The sequence below is a fragment of the Rhea americana genome, unplaced genomic scaffold (genome assembly GCF_003343005.1).
Source record: "Rhea americana isolate MKP2758 unplaced genomic scaffold, rheAme1 scaffold_270, whole genome shotgun sequence".
Taxonomy (NCBI): domain Eukaryota; kingdom Metazoa; phylum Chordata; class Aves; order Rheiformes; family Rheidae; genus Rhea; species Rhea americana.
The window spans coordinates 1,077,573-1,098,153 of record NW_028186391.1 but is presented as its reverse complement, the minus strand read 5'-3'; the positions used below and the strand labels follow the sequence as shown (position 1 = coordinate 1,098,153).

Genomic DNA, 20,581 nt, shown 5'->3' with positions numbered 1-20,581 from the left:
GCCAGACTTCAACACAAATGGTCCGTGCTACCAGTTGTAGACAGATTACTCACTTTTTTGGCTTTAAAAACAGTAGCTTGAGTTTAATTATGGTACACAGCTTTGGAGTAAGAATTGYTACAACTTAAAGCTTTCCTCAGTACTTGTTTTGTGTTAATCAAAAGGTGCATGTGATCCCCAACCCAGCTGTTACTCCAAGACAGTAGATATTCAGTAGATACACAATCATATATAGTAGATTTCAAAATCACTACCGGGTTTTTTAGGTCCCTGAAGAACTTGGTTTCTATTGCAAAGGGCACATTTTTTCCAGGGATGAGTAAAGGCGATACCTTAATGGATGGTTTCAACCTTTGTTTCTTAAATTGGCAAGAAAATCTCCTTTCCCGTCTCTCCAATTTGCCAGTGGAGTGCTCCGTTCAGCATGTCAAATGTGCTTTCAGTTGGGAGTTTGCCTTGGGTAGTAATGCATTTTATTTGGCTACTGCTTTGGTTGTCTGTTACTTTTGGATATCTGAAAGGAGTTCAGAAATGCCTAGAACTGCAGCTCTTCCTCCCTGCAGCAGGAAAGTCAGATATGTGTTTCTTTTTTTTTTTTTCCTCCCTTTTTCCTCCCTTTTTCATTTTTTGTTTTGCTGTTGTTTTGGGGCTCTCTCTGGACCCTTCCCTGGTGGTATCGCTCTATTTCTGTACTGTTTGCTGCCTGTTCTCCCTGCCTTGGCACTGCCAAACCATTGATGATCTTGCTTTGGTTGCTCTTCTGGTTATTGCAGGACCACGAAGAGGGCTTTGATGCCATGGGAAAAACTGGGTAGTTCCTTTTCATCATCCAGGTACTGCAGATTCAAATGTATTTATAAAACCTCGTTTCTTTCTTTCCGCTCTTTACTTTGGAGTAATAAGAGTAAACAGAGTAATAAGAAATGGAAGCAAATGCTTCCAACCTCCCTGGGAAAATTCACTCCATCCCCTTCTAGGTCTGGCTGCCCTGTGCTTCCAGCCACGTTTGGACTTGTCTTTCCCATCCTGCAGTCCCTGGAGCTCGTTCTGCCTTGAGCTGTCTTTATAGCTGCCACAGGGAAGGTGCAGCGTCCCCTCTCCTTTGGGACTCCACCTCCATCATCTCTGAGATCCAGCCCTTTGGGAAGCAGGATGCTGCTCTCGGGGCTCAGCTGGCCCTCAGGCCCCCTGAGGAGGGAGCGGAGGTGGCCAGGGAAGAGGCTGGATGGGTAAGGTGGTGTGAAATGCTATGGCAAGCTGTTTTTGTCCTTTTTTTTTTTTCATTTTTTTCTTTCCCTCATATTTTTACTGTATGATGTTTGGACAAGACTGGAGAAGGATTGCAATGTAGGAGCTGCTCTTGGTACTGCTAGAAGGTATAATGTCCACCCAGGGTGGTTTTGGAAATCGTGGCCTAGCGAATTCAGGTAAAGGAAATGGAAATTGGGAACTGCTGTGTGTATTYGCATTCCCAAACCAGCTCTCTCTGTGGGCTGGGCATGGTGAGGTGGTATCTTGCCTCACTTTCAGTCTTGTCAGAATTAGATGTGTGCTCATCTGCCTCACCAAGCTGTTGAAAGGTGTCTTACCAAAGCTGTGTGAGGGCCTGCTGTATAAAAAAACAACACWCGTAATTGATAGCAATTGCATTCTTCCTTAAAATGTTGTCGTGTTGTGGACTTGGTGGCCCTGTCCGAGTACAGACTAGTCTTAGGCATCCCACTTCTTAGCACGTGTTATGTCCTGACATCTAGAGACCTCCAGCATCTACAAGCCGAGGTCGTGTTCGCTTTGCTCCGCGGCGGCTGAGCGCATCGTTTTCCCCCCGCATGGGGAGGCAAAAGTAGCCTTAAGGCCTTTCTGCACATGGGTCAAGGGATGCTTAAGACTTGCTGGGCTTTGAAAGCACTTCGGTTTTTGTGAATGAAACTATCTTTAGGATAAAATGTGTGCTTGGCCCAATCTGCAGCCTAAACAAGCACATACTTCACTTCTCGTTGTGATTTCATAAAACAAATTCAGAACAAATGTTAGTTCTCTCGAAGCCAGCGGAGACGGCCTGTTCCTGTGCGCGCGACCGAGAGCTCCCTTCCCTGGCAGCTATGCAGGATTGCTGCTGTAGGGTTTTTTTTTTGTTGTGTTTTTTTTTATTTTATCTTTTTTTTCTCTCTCTTCATAGCTCACTTGTTAACAAATAATTTTTCAGTTATTTGCAGCGATAGAGCAGGGTCCTTGGCACTTCTGTAAACCACGAGGGACAGACATCTCACTTCAAGACCTACCTTTGCAGTTTTTACTTGCAAATTCTCAGGTTTTCCCTGTTTTTGCTGTGCTGTCTTATTACCATTGCAATATTTMCAGAAATTAAGATGTTAGATTTTTATATTAAGTGTTATAAAGCAGCAGACTTGATTGGTTTCTTTCTCCTAAAAACTCTCGGTTAAAATTACAAGTTCCGTTTGTATGTAATGATCTTTTTCTAGTTAAGAAAAAGCCCCAACTTTAGATTTGCCTAAATGAGTTGTCATTAGTGTGATTATTTGAAAAGGGTCAGTGTTGGGAAGATGGGGAGGAGGAGGAGGGTGTGAATGTGACTCGGCTCTGCAGGGACGGTTGTCAGGTGGAGCGGGCTGGTGGTGGACGAGCGCGTGCAGCTCCTGCTGCTGGGAGCGTGGGGGAATTTCCCAGCTGCTGGAAACAATTGCTGGAAGGAGCAAACAAGGGAATAACGAAGGATGAAACGCTTTGAACGACGCGGGCAGAGCCTGCTGCGCCGCTGCATCCCCTGGTTTGCCCCTGGTGTCCCCGATGGCTTTTCTAGCGCAGCCCAGCCTTGTGCCCGGGGCACTTGCACCTTCACCCAAACGGACGGCAGCTGAAACCCGTTTCAGCTAGCAAATCTGCATGGGCAGCTTGTGCTCGTTATCAAAGCACCGCTTTCCAGGAAATGAGTACGAGCACAGCCTGTTCCTGCTTCTGTGCCGGCTGGAGGCTGTTTTGGGGAGCTGAGGTTGCGGGGAGAGAAGCAGGTATTGGGCGCTGTGCAGCAGAAGCACTCTGGGATAACCTTCTCGTGTTAGCACCGGCAGGCTTCACCTATGGGTGCTAAATGCTGATGTTGTTTTTTCCCCTGTCTGTCTTTGGAGGCTGGGATAAGTGACTGTGGAGTAYCTGTGCTTTGGAGGCAGGTGGGAGGAGGTCTGGATCATGGTCTGAAATTTTTGGTAGCTCGCTGTGGTGATGTTGAGCTCCCCCGGCTTCTCCTTGCTGCTGGGGAAAGGCCTGCAGGTCAGCAGCACTGATTCCTGGCACAACCACCAGYTTATCGTGTGGCCGTGGGCATCTCACTTAATTCTTCTGTGCCTGTGTTGACTGGTGCTTCCCTTCGAAGGGAAGTTGAGACAGATTGATGTTTGTAAGGTGTTTCGGTAGCTTCTGATGAGTGATAGCGTTTAAGGGTATGCAGTTGGTTTAACTTGTTTTAACATATGCATGACTTAAGTAGTATTCTGCTGATCCCAAAATAAATGCAAATGTTTTGATATATCCTTTGTAATGTAATACTTCCAAGAATACTGTAGAATGCACACTTTGGAAGTGCCTTTAAAACCAAGAACGAACGTTTATAGGCTGCTGTCCTCATTTTCAGTACAGAGAGGTTTTGTGAAATGGTGATCTGAGTTTATTCAACAAGGAGACRATACGCTATTTCCAAATTGCTTTTGGTAACTCTGCTGTTCAGGTTTCAGTTGTCTGGAGCAAACTTTCCTCTTGATGATTCTGCATCTGGCTTAAACTCTTAGGAAATCTGCTGCAGTTGGAGTCTGGATTGCTCATCAGCTTGAAGTGCTTGGCTTCAGGCGCTCTGTGTGCAGAGTTCAACTCGAGGCCTTCCAGATAATGAAGCTGGCCTTGCTTTAGTAGTCTGCACGCTGAAAAGCCTATTAGGCCGCCTTTGACGGTCGCTGCGCTTCGGGGGAAGCTGAACCTCAATGCAGTTCAGCCATCGCAACGCGGGGTGGCGGTGCCACTTAAAGGTCTGGTTGCCCAAGCCTGGGATAGTCGAGCTTTTGGTTTGATCAGGGCTATGTCCGTTTGGCTCTCAGTTATCTTATTTTTGTTCATGCCCGCTTCTCTCGGAAGCGTCCCCGCTGCCTCTGGGGCTGTAGGATGTGTAGGAGCCGCCTTCTCCGTACTCTGTAAGCCACAGTTCTCAGAGATGGCAGCTTGTGTGTGAGCTGATGAGAAAGCCTGTGGGAGAACTGTTAATGCCTAAGCTTAGGAGCACCCCAAATTTCTGACTTCCGTTAAATCACCCACATGCCTCGTCCACGTGATACTACGTTCTCTGGCATTTGCTCTTCCTCTTGACTAAAATCTGCTTTCTAGAGCTTGCCGTAAATCAGACTCAGAGTCTGCTTAGCAGGGACCTTGACTGCGTATTGGTATGGTCATAACCTTGCAAGATGCTGCTTCTGGGGAGAGTGTGCGTGAGTGTGTGGTGCTCATCTTGGCCAAGCTCTGACCCAGTGGCACTCTCTTCACAAAACTTCCTGGGCACTCTGGTCTGCTCTGGCTTTCCTGTTGTCAGAGTCTGTCTCTGTAATCTAGAGCTGTTTTGACTTCTAAAATACATGGCCCTAAAGCTCTTTCTGGGATTGCTGCACTTTGGGAACAAAATGTTTCTTAGTAGGCTTTCTAAAAACCTGTATTCTGTTGTATTTGGGGAGACTTCTGGGCACCTTGGTCCGTCTTTGTTGCTTGTTTGGCTTTAGTAAGGTCAGTTTTGGAGTTGACAGAGGTCTATTCTTTCCAGTTCTTGGCCTGATGCTGCTCTTCTGCTTGCATCTGTTACATTAAGCTCTTGTCAGCACATCTTGCATGAGATTTGTTTCTTTGTGGTGTTTTCTGATAAATGTTAGTCTGAAAGGGAGCTTAAAGCTTGCTTTTGCATTACTCTTCCATCTGTCTGTAGGTTGCTGATTCTGTAGCCTTKCTTCCAGGAGTCCTCTACAGCTTGGGCTGACTTGTGGGCTCTCTGCTTGGACTCCCTCCTAGAGGAAAGCATAGCAGGAAGACTGTGCTCCTAGCTAAGCTCTTCCAGGCTTAAAGGACTTGCCTGCCTCCTTCCCACCTGAGTCATTTATCAGTCTGTAACCAGACARTCTGGATAAGCTAAAGAAGTGTGTACATGATCTTTCTCAGGCCAGGTAGAATCCGTCTCCCTTTGAAAGGCAAGCCAGCCTGCAAAACCCACTCAAACAACATTAACCAAACCGTCTCCCCCTGCCYTTTTGTCCACTGGTAGATCATGATGGTCATTTGAAGTAATCCTCCTGCAAGTCTTTGTGGGGCAGGTGGGGAATCYGAATAATTGACTTTCCTGCATACAACTATATGGCAGACCAGCAGGATGCCCGATTCCTGGAACAAATACGTTGTAGGACAGTGTTTGCTCAGCATTTGGGRGAGAGACTTGTTTTGCTGTTCTTTWTCAAATTCTCGCACCCTGGTAGGTGAACTACCTGGGTGTCTGTTATCTAGCTCYGTGTTAACTCTCTCCTTGTGTTAGGRTTGCATGGCTCCTATAATTACACTAATTTAAAGGCTGGGTAAGTTATGAAATACTGAAGGGAAAAACATGTTTTCAGTATTAAGGTTTCTGCTAGCGAAAAGCTTATCAATGACAAGATGTGAAATCACTTCCCAGTATCTGGATGTCTTGTGGAGTTTTGTTGTACTAATCTGTTGCAGTTGAGGCATGAATGAGTGAGTGATATGCCAGAATAAACAAAACCACATCTCATCGCTCCTTGTTGCTGTTCCTTCCAAGCATTTAAAAACGGTAAGATTAGTTCCTTCCTCCTCGGTTGGAGGAGGAATAACCTGCTCAGTGTGCGGGATCATAGTTGCACGTGTGAAGGTACAGAGGGAAACCCGAAGTTCATGACAATCCCAAAGGTGTGACAAAGCTGTTGTCTCCTTACCATCACAAGAGGTGGGCCCAGAGGGGTGAAAAAGTCTTTAACAGTTCTGTTGCCATCCCAGAACCGCTGCCCCTCCAGGTGCTTCTCTTACTGTCCTTGCTGCAAAGATGATTTGATAGTGGTGATGTGTCCTTTAGCCTGTCTTCCTCATGGAATTCCTAAGCTAAAATTGGTCATGGTGCTTGTGGGCTCCCTCTCTGAGTACTTGGATTTGGCTGTRTTTTTAAGGTATTTGACAGGGAGGTGGGAGTTTCAAAGGTTTTGAGTTCCTACAACTTTTTAAAGGCAGATGTTTTTTTAAGAAGAGACAAAAAGCCGAAGTTCGTGCCTCACTTCATACTGGAGGATCTATTTGGACAGTGTAAACATCCTGCCCACAGGATGGGGTTGTTGATGCTTGCACCTTCTGAGACACCAAAATCCATCGACCATGGGAGAGGAGTCTGTAAGAAACAAGGCTTTGACTCTAGTGGGAGTGGACTTACTCGAGCTATGCTTTATGCAAAGGTGAACTTGAGGCCCAAATTTGCTGTTGAGTTTTTGGAATTTCCTCTGTATGGGGAGAAGAGGAAGATGTAAAACAGCCTTAAGAGCAGGACCCMACTCTGAGAGGTGCTGCATGAGGTTAGGGTGCTGCTAGATTCCCATAATATCCTGTCCCTAAAAGCTGATTTGTTTAATAGTCTGTAGAAAGCTAGTTACTTTTAAATGTTGAAATGAGAGAAGGATGTTTGTATGAAAAACAAAACTCAGAAGCAAACTAGTTTTGTTCATCATTGCACTCTTGCAGGTATTGCAGATCATAGGATTGGTGTTGTTACTAAGGAGGTGATAATTCTACTCTGAGTAAAGAGAAATTACCAGAACTAATTAGTCTTCACTTCTATTGGATCTCTTGCTAATTATGCATGGTGATGACCTTTTGGAGTTGGACTTAATTGCAGAGGTGGTGCTGGGCACAGATAGTGTGACTCCTGTAATTCAGGTTATTGCTGCCTAGGGGGTTTTCCTGGCATTTATTCAGTAAAGGAATAAAACTTGAAATTTGGATCATCTGCTGCTGCATCTTTCCTCTGGGAACTATTTTATCTAGACATTTAGAGGTAGTTCTTTCTTCATGTCTCTTACATTTCACAGTATTTTATAAAATTTGTCGAGATATAGCCATTAAGATACCAGACTGATTTGAAATGTTTTTATTTAAAAGTAAATACTCAGAAGTAATATCTACTGTAACAGCTTTATTTCTCTTTGGCAATATTTCTACTTGGATAAGAATGTCTAAAAGATCTGTCTGAAACTGAGATTGGTTTCATCATCAATTTAACACTTCAGTGCTGAAGTGGTGGGTGTTGTTGTAGTTCTGGAGGTGGGGAGGGCAARAAAGGAAAGACAAGATCTGACATCAGTGTCTGGTCTCTGTTGGTGAAAATGGTCAGGGAATCGCTGTGAATTGGCAGGGACCTCTGCAGATCATCTGGTCCACCCCCCCGCAGACACACTTGGAGCAGGGTCARCTGGAGCAGGTTGCTCGGGCCCTTGTCTCGTTGTGTGTGTTCTTTAGTATCTATAGGGATGGAGACACTCTAACCCCTCTGGGCAACCTCTTCCAGTGTTTGATCACCTTCACAGGTACAGAGCTTTTGCCTRTATTTAAGGRTTTTCCTGTATTTCAGTTTTTKTCTGTTGCCTCTTGTCCTGTGACGGGACAYCACTGAGAAGAGTCTGGCTGTCGCCTTTAGTGCCTGCCCCATCAGGTATTAATGCACGTTGATAGTGTACCCCTGAGCCTTCTCTCCTTCAGGCTGAAGTGTCCCAGCTCTCTCAGCCTCTCCTTGTACGTCCGGCCCTCCAGTCCCTTAATCAGCTTTGTGGTTCTTTGCTGGACTCATTCCAATATGCCTGTGTCTCTCTTGTGCTGTGGGGTCCTGGATTGGACCCAGCACCCCAGATGCGGCCTCACCACTGCCGAGTAGAGGGAAAGGATCCCCTCCTTCAAYCTGCTGGCAACTGCCTGTCTAACACAGCCCAGGATGCTGTTGGCCGTCTTTGCTGTGGGGATGTGTTTCTGGCTTGTGTTCAACCTGATGTCCACCGGGACTCCCAGGTGCTTTTCTGCAGAGCTGCTTGGCCTCAACCTGTCCTGGTAGCTTATTTCTTTCCAGGTGCAGGTCTCGCATTTGCTGAACTTGGTGAGGTTCCTGCTTGCCCATTTCTCCAGGCTCTTGGGGTCCCTCCGAATGGCAGCACAGCCCTCTGGTGTCAGCTGTTCCTCCCCATTTTGTATCAGCTGCAAACTTGCTGAGGGTGTGCTCCATCTTATCGTCCAGCTCACGAATGAAGATGTTCAGTGGTATTGGCTCCAGTATTGGCCCCTGGGGTACATTGCTGCACAAGACTTTCTTCAGCATGTTACACGATATTTAAGCAGAGGTGCCTACTCTGTTCCAGTTTGGGTTAGCTTGTAGTTTTGCCAGGGTAAGGAGAGGGCTGTACGTACCGTGATGTGACAAGATGTACTTGAACATGTACAGCACAGCATGTCTGTGTATTAAGCTGTAAATTTTCACTCTGGCCCTATATTGAGCAAGATAACGTGTCTGGTTAGTGTATGTTGCCCTGGACGGTGGCCAGCTTGGAAGGTACTTGATGGAGTGGGTGATTCCACCACTTCCATGTTCTTCCATACTGGTGGGTTTGGAAGCAAGCAAACAGAAACAGTWTGCCTCCTCTCTGCTTTGGATTTATCTGGCTTGAGTTGCAATCATTTTGTGCTGTTAAGCTCTTCTTCCCTGAATTAACAGTTCTTCAGGATCTGGTACATTGTTTAATGAATGCACTTGCATTCAGTAATTGAATTGCCTCTTGATTTCCCATCTGAATAAGCTAAATGAAGAGACCTAAGTATCCTGCCATGTTTAAGGCACTTTCTGCGGCACTCAGTTGTTTATGATTGCTTTTGTACTGTGTTCTTTTTTCTTTTTTTCCCGGTGTTGTGTAGCTCTAGGACTTGGAATTCAGTGCTCTGATACTGGTGTTTCCTTCACAGCTGACTGTCCATATAACGGTAGCCTGTGTCCTAGTGAATTTAGGTAATTTGTTTTCTGCCTTTGAAAGTTGGTAACTCACTCAAGGCCAGAGCGAGGATCACCAGAGACAGGGAGCTGATGACTTCATTGAGTTTTCTGTGTCTCTCTATAAATAGCATATGTGATGCACATCTACTCTGTTGCTCTAAATGTGTCCTCTGCTCCCCAGTTGTGGCCTGTCGTAAAGGATTAAACGTGCTGGAGCACCATCGTAGGTGCAGCAGGAGCGAGGTTAGAACATTTGTGATGGCTTGGAATCTACATCCGCTGCTTCTTGTGGGTTAGTGCCTGCCCCCTTATTTCGACACTTTTCCTAACAATAGTATACATCTGGTCTAAATGTTCAGAAACTTCCTGCAAAGTAAGTGTGATTAGGGTGTACCATTAGATTTCTTCCTCTCTCTCTCTCTCTCTCTCTTTTTTTTTTTTTTTAAAAAGTGTTGTTTACAAGCATTGTAAAGATGATTCATCTCTGTCTTAATGTTAACCAGCTTGGATGGGATGAAATTTATCTCGTTTGGTTCTAGCTAGCATTCCTATCCTACACATGGTGCAAATCAACTGTCCTTCCAACTTGAAAGAGCTTGAGAGAGTAGGGCCTGCTGACGCATCGCTTTTGTTCTTGGGGGAATTGTTTCCATTGTGCTCTTGGAAAAAGGAGGGAAGTGAAAAGCTCTGCTCGTGGCCAGTTTTCCCCGTGTTTGCCTCAGTTGGGGGCGTTCGTGTTTGTAGCTGTTCTGGATTGCCTGGCTTTGGGTTGCTCCTTCCATTTCCTGGCTCTTCTCAAGGATGAATGCTAATTTGTTCAAGCTCTCCCTCTTATGGTCTTTTATCATCAGAAATTTGTTTTGTAATAGGGATGTTACAACCAAGTTGTTCCCTTATATTTTCAATTAGGGTAATTATTATTTGTTTCCTTCAGAATCTTGTCTGGCACCGAACAGCTCCTATATTCCACCCAGAGATGGCTGTGGCTTTATGATGGCTCTGTTTTTTCCAGTAACCTATAGTCTAAAAATGGTGCTTTGTCATAAGTAAGTAGTTAAGAAGGCTTTAGATACTTTATAACTAAAGATGTGAACTTGTACAAATGAAGGAAATGGAAATTTTTCTGTTGCTTTCAGTGAAAGTTGAATCGAATTCTTTGAAATCGTCGTGAAACCTGTCTGCATTTAGTACCCAGGGCCGAATACAGCATTTCTTTCAACTTTAGGGTTTAGTACAACATTAGTTAAGATCAAGTGGTTTCCAGACAACTTTAGCTGTTCAGGTTGGACTTGTGGAAAATGGGGCTTCAAGGGATCTCAAGAAGTTCCCTACTTCATCCTCTCCCTCTCAGAGGAGGAATTTGGTCTCTCTAGGAGCAAATAGGCCTAAGACACTCCTGTTTGATATTTTTCTAACCTATTCTTAGGAATGTCCAGTTAAAGAGATTCCATAACATGCCTAGACAGTCTGTTTTGGTTTTCTGCCACTCTTACAGTTAGAAAACTGTCTGATGTTTAACCTAATTCTACTGGGGAATTTAAACCCGTTACTATTTTTCCTTTCTTCAGCAGACAGACGTATTTGCAGGGKAATGTGAATCTGGGTCTCCTCTGGTGGTCATACATCCCAAACCCTGTTGACTTTTCATGCAGTCTTCCTCCCTGAGGATGTTGCTGTTACTATGTCTCGCGTCCTCCAGATGAGTTTGCCAGAGACAGCATAGTTGGAAAGAGGATGGGCTTCCAGTTACGGCACTGGAGCTCAGAAGTRAGCAGTGGTTTGGGGATGAAGCTGAGGTTTGTTGGATAGAAGAGGGGTGTTGTTGTCCTGGAACACAGCATTGGAGTCTCAGACCTTGAGCCTGAACTGGTTAGAGCAGCAGAGGCTTGGGACGAGGTTAGTAACTCTTTATGGAGGTCTGTCGGTCAGTTGTATTGGAGTCCAGCATAGCACACCTTCAGTGGCTCCAAGGCTAGTCAARCTTGCCTTACTTTTTATTTTATTATTTTTTTTGCAGCTACTTGTCATTCATTTAGCTGTCCAAGCCCCAACAGATACGCCACAGCTCTTGGATCTTGGTGCAGTTCTTAGAGCTGGTCCTAACGTCTTCTCTTGCCTTAAAGACACTTCACCTTCTTTCCTAACTGAGAAGTGATATGTAAAATACCTCTTTGACAAAGTTTCTGCAAAGCTTAGTAAAAACCTCATCATCACTTTGAGATTCTTGTGTATCACTAGTATATCTTATTTTTACTGCGTAGTTCCTGGGTGTGTGGTGGAGTATTTATCTAAGTAGAGAACTATAAGAGCTGAGTAAAATTCAGTAAATCTAATCTTCCATCCCCAACTTTGCCTTTTTTGGAGAAGCCACCTTTTCATGTACTTTCACTAAGTCAAGCTGGTTTGTGAATGCCTGTCTTTTATGGTAGCTGTGCTGTTGGCACATGTTGCTGGGGGTTCTTGATGCAAGTCTTCTCACATTGAGCAAAGCTGCTTGAACTGAATCAACACACGCCAGGAGTGATGCAGCTCCACAGGCAGAGATATCTTGTGCCRTTTGGGATGACCTGAGAGATCTTATCCAACCTCCAGCTGCCTCTCTAGGAAACGATGGGTCTCCTGTAGGTCCTGTTCAGATTGACATCCCCTAGGTGGGTATCTCAAAGGGTGCTTGGCATCCATATTTAGGCAATTGAATCCCACACATTTTCTAATCTGATACATACATGTAAGTTTTGGAAAACAATTATTAGGCTGTAAGTGAAAGCCCTTTCTAGCTCTGACTGTGCTGGTGGAAGAAACTGGGTCAGCGAAATGCCTGTGCCTGCCAAGAAGCCACTGTTCTCCAAGCCTTCCTTCTGGAGCTGTTTGTATGATTGCTGTTAATCTGGTTTGATTAAAGYGATTGGGACTACAAAAAGCTTTGAGACTTTTCAGAGTAGCCTCTCTTGTTTTGGGGGTGCTACTGGTGCAGGAGAGGGTCTGCGGGTTTCATGCAAGAAGGCAGAAGCTGTAAATGGRACTGGAGGGGGAACTGGCAGTGAGCTTTTTCCCCTGGCAAAGCTGTGTGCTGCAGAGTGCAAACCCGTCTACTGCTAGAAAGTCAGGATCTTCTCAACACAATGAGCTGGCAGCAAAAAACTTAATTGTGCCATCTCGTTAAACTTTTGCCTGCTAGTGAGACCTTGAGTTGACCTTGATAATGAAGCATGCTCTTTGGGGAGAGCAAAGGAGCACGAAGCTGGCAGTGCTGGGAYGCCGAGCTGCCAGGTGGGGAGCTCAGAGCCAAGGGCTGTTGTGTCTTGCGCTGCACCTCCCGTGGAGGCATCAAGTTGCTACTTYGGTCTTAAGCAGCGTGCATGAGAAACACGTATGCTCGTGCAGAGCCCTCGCTGGAGTCGCTGCCAGAGTCGTTCTGCAGAGGCACTGGTGAGCATGCTTCGAGCATGGAAGTTATCAATCACCCTGCCGTCATTTTTTAATGCGCTTTGTGTGGTTTTATAATGTAGCGCTTTTAACATCATGCATGTCTTGAGGATTTGTTGTGCCTCTGTTGGATGTTATGACAATATTGCTTCACAGCAGAAAGGAGGGTCCAGAGCTTAAAGCCAAGAATGCACCAAAAAAAATCAACTTGTTTAAACAATGCATAAGACAACAAAATGAACTTTGTTAGTAAGAAAAAACTTTTGAGCAATAACACAGCAAGTACAGACATTAAAATTTTTCTGTGGTAAGCTAATCTGCTTTTATAGATGTAATGACTAAATTATTAATTCTCTAAAGTTTACAAAAYCTATATTCTGTTATCAGTGATCTGAATTTTGGATGCACTGGAAGGGTGGCTTTCTTCTTCGTTGTCAAATCTTCGTTTTCTCCTCCTCTTTGTGCTGTGGATAGGGTAGATAATACAGCAAGAGAGCAGTGCTGTCCAGTAGAAAGGGCTTTTCTGTAAAGCCATCTGCTGGGTGGTTCCATCACCTTTGTGATGGGCTCCTGAGATGGCCTTCATCCAGCAGGGCTTTGCGAGTGAGGAGCGAGGTGTGGCATTACCATGGCTTTCCGTGGTCTCTCTGAGGAGCTGTCGTGCCTTTTAGCTTGATGCCATCTTTCATCAACTTGATGCAAACTTAAAGCCAGTTTTCACAGAGTGGTGAAGGGAGCTTGAAAGTTCTCGAGGAGGGGGTAATCTGCACCAAAAATACTGGTGCTGTGCGGGAACCACGTCTTCCCTTCTCTTTTTCTCTCTCCTGCTATCTGTAAATATGTATCCAACCACAAAAATTAACTGGTTCAGGAATTTGGGGCTCAGTCTGTGAATCAGTTGGGCTGAGGATGAAGGCGCAAGTGTGCGCTTGGGGCCAAGCACAGGGCTATTGCTGCTGTCAGGGTATTGGCGTCTCCGGCGCTTGCCCTGCTGTCGCTGCCRAGGAAGATGTGGGGCAGGTCCCATCGCTGGAGCTCAGAATTGCATCGCTTGATCACACGGAGTTGGTGCTCCTGGCCGAGAGCAAGGATATCTCCCTTCTCTTCAGGTTATTCCGCTAGTCTGCAAGTTTACCGTGTGTTTCTGTTGCCCTGAAGCAATCCGGTGAGACCAAAGCTGTTCTCTGGTGCCGGAGACGTTCCGTTTCCCGAGCGCGGTGCTGAGGAGCGCGCTGGCCTGGCGGATCCCGCTCCGCTCCAGCCTATGTGGCCAGGCCTTGTACGGTAACTGTGAGAAGAGCTTAATCTGCACCAGCCTCTTGTGCACCTCCAGGTTGCCTCCAGCGTGCTCCAGAAGTAAGGTGCTGCGCCGGGTGACTGGTACCGCGCACGGGGCGAGCTGAAGCTCCCGTCTCCTCCCTTGCAAAGCCGCTTCCCGGCTGATCCCGTTTTATTTGCGCTGCTGCCTGCTCCTTTCCTTTGGGCAGTCCCTTGTGCCTGCCTTTTGCTGACCTCCTTGCCGTTGCCTTGTGGTCATGTTTCCAGTTTCCCGAGGTCTTGAGCGGGGATACCGTGTTGCGGGAGGCTCGGGACTCCTCTCGGTTTGGTATTAGCAGCGTATTTTTCGAGTACAGCTTGCATTATATCTTCCAATTTGTTAATAAAACCACTGAGGAAAACCAGGCCCAGAACAAATTCATGTGGAACCACTGTTGAAAAGCCCCTTCTGGTTGAGCCCAGCCTTTGACAAGCAGCTTCATTTTTTTAGAACGGTTTTTCTTGACTAGCATATGCATGTGGTTTATGGTAATTATCTGTACAGTGTTTTTTCTTAAGTGCTTACGCGAATACCCAAATTTAGCAGTGTCAGAAGCTTTGCTGAAGTCAAGGTATTCCCACTTACAGCATACCCCAGCTCTAAACCCAACGTTATCCTACCAAGTAATTACACCCTAAGAGCAGTGGTGGTTTTCRGAAACTATCTTGTACTCTGCTCAAGAACCTAGTGATAATGGGATATAGCTAATATTTTGCTGAATTTTACAGTGATTGGAAAGATCTTTTTGCAGGCTGAAAATACAGTTGTGGATAATAGTGTGTGTACAAGATGCACTTTTCCAGTTCAGATTCMCATACGTGGGAATGCTTTCTGAACTATAATATGAAAAATATTTACAATTAGATGTTGTGCACTTTTTTTAAAAAAAAAATGCTACTTGCTCTGCTGTGTTTGTGACCTAAATACAAACCTGTGTCAGTGTTATGGGAAATCGGAGTGGAATTAAATTCTCTTTAATAAATTTAAAGCTAAAAAGGCAAATTTGGCACCCTTCACCTCAAGCACTTTCAGGTGTAATACACCAAATAAATGGGGTTTCTTTTAAAAAGTGCAGTTTGCTAATACACACACAAACCTAGTGAAGCCCAAAGCTTGAAGTTATGAACGCTGTGACATAGTAAGCAGGTATTAGTCCTGCAAACTTGCTTTGACCTTTTTCCATGGAGTTGTTGCAAACTTGCTTTGACCTTTTTCCATGGAGTTGTTGCACCACTCTTGCTTTTTTGTTTTTCTTTTTTTTTCTTTTTTGCATTGCTCAGTAGTTGATTTGTTTATTAGAAAAGTTAGAATAAGATTAAACAAACTGCTAATGCTTTTATGTAGCCTAATGAGAAGAAAATGTTTCTGAGGGATTAAAACCACTACAGAAGTTTTAAAGGGGGATGGGAGAGGGATTGAAGCCCACAGCAGACTCAGGAATTTGTTCCACTTATTAATTGAAAACACAAGCAAGTCCCTTGGGTCCCCGCGATGCGCTCCGTGCGCTGTTCCACAGCCCTCCGTGCTCGGAGGGGCAGGAGACAAGCTCCCCAGGCACGCGTGCAGCCCGCCCCACTGCCTCTTCGGGGAGGAAACCCGCCGCTAAGCTTGGGATCTCTTGCAGCCTTGTTTTGGGTTACGTTCCCCCCAAACTTCGCACTTTTGTGAGTTTTGGGGTGGTCTCGAGACCATCGATGCAGCCGGTACGCGGGAAGTAGCAGCGTCCCCGCGCGGCTCCGCGATGCGTGGGCAGGGCGAAGGGCTCAGCGCGTCCCACCCCGGCCTGAGCTCAGGCTCCCTCCGTCGCCCTTGGAGAACGGAAGGAGTGAGCACCTCGCTCTGCGCCTGGAGTCTGTCCTGCTTGTTACTGGTTGCTAAGAGCTTGGCCCCTTGGTATGGACCAGGTTTAGTTGCCCTGTTTTGAGGGACAGCTTTGGTAATGGAAGCAAAGCTGCAGACCAGAACTCCTGGTCTTGCTGGTACATGGCCTGTTATAACTTTCCTGGAAAGATTTTTTTTTTTCCAGTTGACCTTTTGAAAAACCAAAGTGGATTTTTAATGAGTGCAGAAATTGTGAAACTCAACAGTACAATCCAAGAACTTTTCAAAGTAACTTTGAAATGGTTTTGTTTAGTGAGTGTACTTAAGAAGATGCATATAAACCAGAGAGATCTGTCAGCGAGCACAGAATCGTCAATCTCGGAAACGATACCCTCCTCCCGAGTTGCAGGATCAGTGCACGCAGGCCAGGCCGCTGTTCCTCTGACTTCTAATCATAGGGTTTTCTTCAAGAGGGAGGTTATTCCTCAAGCTATATAACCACTATTTTTTTTTTAATATCCATGAAAAAAGAAGCCCTCTTAGGTCATTCTGTAGCATTCTCACAACACCTTGTCTTTACAACCAAGAAAATGAGCAGCCAAAACCTAATTTTTATTTTCCTTACTTAATTATTGATTTGTTGTATATTTATTCCACTAATAATCACATAGAAGATTTCTTTTTGTAGAGACTTCTTTCTTGTGCCTCACCAAGTGTCGTATAAATCGTTAGTCACTCAGCAATTGAGTAGTGCTGTGCTAGAGATCCAGCCCTGGCTAGAATTGGTGCTCCAACCAGAAAAGTTGTTACTAGAAGTGAGGTGCATAAGGAGAAGAGATGAGATTCGGGGGAGTAGCTGGAGAAAATGCCTATGTATCCACAGCAAGGTACTGGGTTGTCCCAAGTTTTGGTAGGTAAGAAGTGTGAAGTCTAAAGCCCCAAATGTGGTAATTCTGGARAGGAGGAAGGAGTTGAATCATAGAATGGTAAGGTTGGAAAGGACGTCTGGAGATCGTCTGGTTCAGCCCTCCGCAAAGTCCCGTACGGGATTGAACCCRTGACCTTGGCATTAGCAGCACCACGCTCTAACCAACTGAGCTAAACCTGCCCGCCTATAAAGTTGTCTGTGYTCCTCAAACTTTTGCTCTGTTCCCTGTTTTGTTTTTTCTGCTGAGTGGAGCAGCTGAGGTCTGGAGCTGGTCTTGAGAAGGAACCGACAGTTGGCGTACGTGAACTTCAAGGACTTGAAMTTACTGGGATGCTTTTCTGAGAGTGATGTTGGAGCTCAGACAGCTACAGAAATGGCTGAGAAAGGTGGACCTCCARTGGGGGCCTGGGGACCTAAGATGATGATGGTAGGGTTTGGGGCTGGGAGATGCTAGGAAGCGCTGCCAGGTGACGGCTTGTTTTCCTTGTGGTCAGATGGAGCCCTGCTTTATTTCTTTTGGGAATCAGCAGTCACCGCAGCCTGGTTATGTGAAGTTCACTGTCGAGCTGGAGCTGGGCGTCCTGCGCCTGTGGAGGGCGTTGGTAGTTTGGTCTGGGATGTCTCTGTGGTGGCAGAAAGCACTTGGGCTTTGCCCATTTGCTTGCATTTTAAAGGGAGGGTGGGTGTGAAGGATGCTGGTTTTACCTGGGAGGGTCATGCACGAACAGGAGGCCCTAAAAAGGACGATACAGATTTTTTTTAAAATGAGCTTAGAGCTGACATGTAGGTCAAAAAAATCCCAGCAGGTTGTTTTTACTGTCTGTCACCAACTCATTTTTTTTTAACGTAGAATCAGGCTAATAAAAATCATGGGAACTTTGTGTCTAGCCATCTGCAAATGAAACTTCTCCTAAAATTTACATGTTATTTTGAGGTTTTTTTGGTTGCTAGATGCTTCTGTAAATGCAAGCGATATTTTTCTTTCATGCAAACATGCTTAGATGGAACCCATAATTACTGTTTGCTTTTTTCTTTAGAATTTGTAGTGGAGTAAAAGCACAGCTTCTGTAGCTTGATTTGGTTATGTGTGCTTTCATTTTTGAATTAAGAGTTTGTTAGAAGAGTGGGGCCTCGTTTGCTGAGAAGTGCTGCAGTAGGCCAAGCATCGCTAGATGGCACTCTGTCTCTAGCTTTAATATTTCGATGTTTTACCAGCAAATCTCTGTGCCTGGTTAARCTGAAGGAAAACCCACTAGCATCGCGCTGTGGTGACATTCACATGATTTGAGGAAGTTATATCCCTTTCTACCTTTAGTCCAGGGGTTGAAGTTGGTTGATGCTAAAGAACACAATGTTGTAACCTTCAAAGACTTCTCTATGTACAGTTGAGGTAGGACTGGGTTATTTTACACTAAGTTTTCAAAAGACCTTAAGATTCTGGCGTCTTCATTTCTATTTCTTTTTTTCATTGAGAATGGTTTATTGAAATTGTATAATTGAAGTTATTAAAGTTTTTAAAGCATGATAATTCAGCATTTTCYTTTCAGCTTTTGGTCCTGTCTTGGTATTTTGTACATAATTTTAGAGATCTTYGTGGATTCAGAATCTGGAGCTTTCCAGAGCGAGTCATGGGCACAGATCACATCACAAGGCCACATCTTCCTCGGGCAGGAAGATTTAAGATGCCTGGTAGGATTCCTCTAGTTCTGGTTCCTCCTGAAGCGTCGTTTGCCACTGCTGCAAGCAGTGATCCTTTGTTGACTCCCGTAGCTTGTTGCAGTTCTCTTGTCCCCCATTTTTCACCTCTAGTTGCTGCGTGGAGTCTAGTGTATAATTAACTTAGCCTTACTTTCTGAAACGATGCAACCTCAGGTTTCGTAAGTCTTGCTGTGTACTTAATACTGCTGCTTGGAGAGAGAGTTCGGGTTGAGGAGTTAGCAATGCTCCTCAAAACACTAACTTAGTGGAGACAGGTCTAAGAGCGGGAGCAGCACACTCCACAGAAAATCTAATTGCCGTAAAAAYGGAAACCAAGCACAGTCCCCTACTGTTTCTGGGTGTCACGTCGTCATTCTGTTTTTCAGAACAGCATTACCTTGTTTTGCAGTCGTGATGTGTTGACTTTATGTAGCAATCGTCTTCCTGCAGGCGAGAGAGCTGCGTGCTGGGCTGCTTTACAAGAGCTGTTGGAAATCATCTTCAGCACCTGCCAGTGCGTGTTTGGCGTGTGCAGAACAAAAAGCATCTTCTGCTTTGTTTRAACATGGCAATTTAAGCTTGTCTTGCCGGTTGTGGGGGTTTTAACAAAATACGGGAGGATAGTCTTTTTTTTTCTCGGTTGGACGGTAATGTTGTTTGGTAGTACCAAAGCCTGAGGCACCTGCGACGTGCACCGTATCGTGTCCTGGGGGACCTCCCTCCTGCTGGGTGGCGTGTTGGGCTGACTGCGCTGCCAGAGGTGGGGGTGAGGAGGAGACTGGATTTTAGCAGCTCTAGAGATGCTACCCTGCTGTAGAAGGCTTTCCCCTTCAAGCCTGAAGAACACCCAGCAAACTGTGCCAGAAAGRTGCCCTGTTTTACAGCAGACAGTGGCATATAGTGATCAAAAATCAAAGAGTATGAAGAGCCCTGTTTTACAGCAGACAGTGRCATATAGTGATCAAAAATCAAAGAGTATGAAGAGTTTGTTTCAAATGGTTTAGCTCTGAGCTGACTAYGGTGTGATCTTRGAGGGACAAGAAAACTGGTGTCTGATGGGTGGAAAAGAAGAAGAAAGGCTGGAGCAGAAAGATTTGCAAACCTGGGTTTGGTGCCTAACTATACACAAGTGAAAAGCAGAGCTCTCCTTTTATCATAGGATTTTTTTTTTCTTTTTAAAGCTCGTGTTCTTGGTATTTCTTTAAGTAGTAACATTAGCAGATACTAGAATCCTGACGTGTGCTGGTACCTTCTTTTAGGTCTGTCTATGATGGAGAGGAACACGGTCGTTTTATGGAAAAATTGGAAGCACGGATCAGAAACCATGATCGTGAAATTGAAAAAATGTGCAACTTCCATTATCAGGGCTTTGTGGATTCCATCACGGAGCTGCTGAAAGTTAGGGGTGAAGCGCAAAAACTGAAGGTAAGAGAAACCAAGCAAATGTCATCTTCTGTCCAGAGCATTTCCCTTCTATCTTAAACCAAAACAGCAACAAAAAATCTTCCTTCCCATAGTAATAGGTTAGTCATTTGAGGTTGAACAATTAGTTTGGCAAACTGGAATGCTGTGGTACATTAGAAGCACAAGAAACATTAAGACTACGCCTGTTCTACATTAGGAGACAGGAGACTGGCTTTTCCTGGTATACCTTATACTGATTTCTTAAGCAAAAAAAAAAAAAAAAAAAAAGTCAAAAGCACATCTGCTGCTACAGCAGTGTCTGCTGCAGTGCCCATCCTGGTGTGCAATGCTGTCTGTAATGTTGGCAAGTGAAATTGTAATATTGTAGTACTTAAAAGCAAATGAACTTCAGGGCACTGTGCTTTTGGAGTAAGAAGGAACAGTGGTTGAAGGTAAATAAGGATGTTTGGAATAACTAACCACTGAAACACTGGCTTGTAAGCAAAAGCATAGCTTGTTTCTTCGAGTAGCATCTCTAGTGTTGGTTACCCTAACTAGGAAGTAAAATGATCAGAGCTAGGGACGGGTTTTCCAAGTACTGTAGCCTTTAAAGCTGTGTAGAAAGGCAGGAGAAAGGTGTAGAAGAGTGGAATTTCCCTATTTCTTGAAAAATGGATTATGCTCAGTAGGAGCCTTTAAAGTATGCCTTTAAAAATCTGAATATTACATGGTTTTGGGCATATTTAAAAGCACAGCAATGACTTAACTAGTGAACTTCAGAGGTTGGAGAACCTTCTTGATTTTTTTCTGTAGAAGTTTGGAAGGGAAGATTGTGTGCCTTTGTTCCATTCCTGAACTGGATTCTCAGCAAACTTCAACAGCAAGGTGTGACTTTGATCTACTCCTTCTCAACACCCCATCC

General features: G+C 45.0%; 1 protein-coding gene across 4 annotated transcripts in view; it reads left to right on the top strand.

Moving 5' to 3' along the window:
- EXOC6B (exocyst complex component 6B) overlaps positions 1 to 20,581 on the top strand; it is a 291,841-nt gene that overhangs the window by 26,904 nt on the left and 244,356 nt on the right. For all 4 annotated transcript variants that reach the window (XM_085308226.1, XM_085308224.1, XM_085308225.1 and 1 more), the window contains exon 2: positions 19,515 to 19,680. In XM_085308226.1, the coding sequence (XP_085164352.1) occupies positions 19,515 to 19,680 (166 nt within the window). The remainder of the gene's footprint in view (positions 1 to 19,514; positions 19,681 to 20,581) is intronic.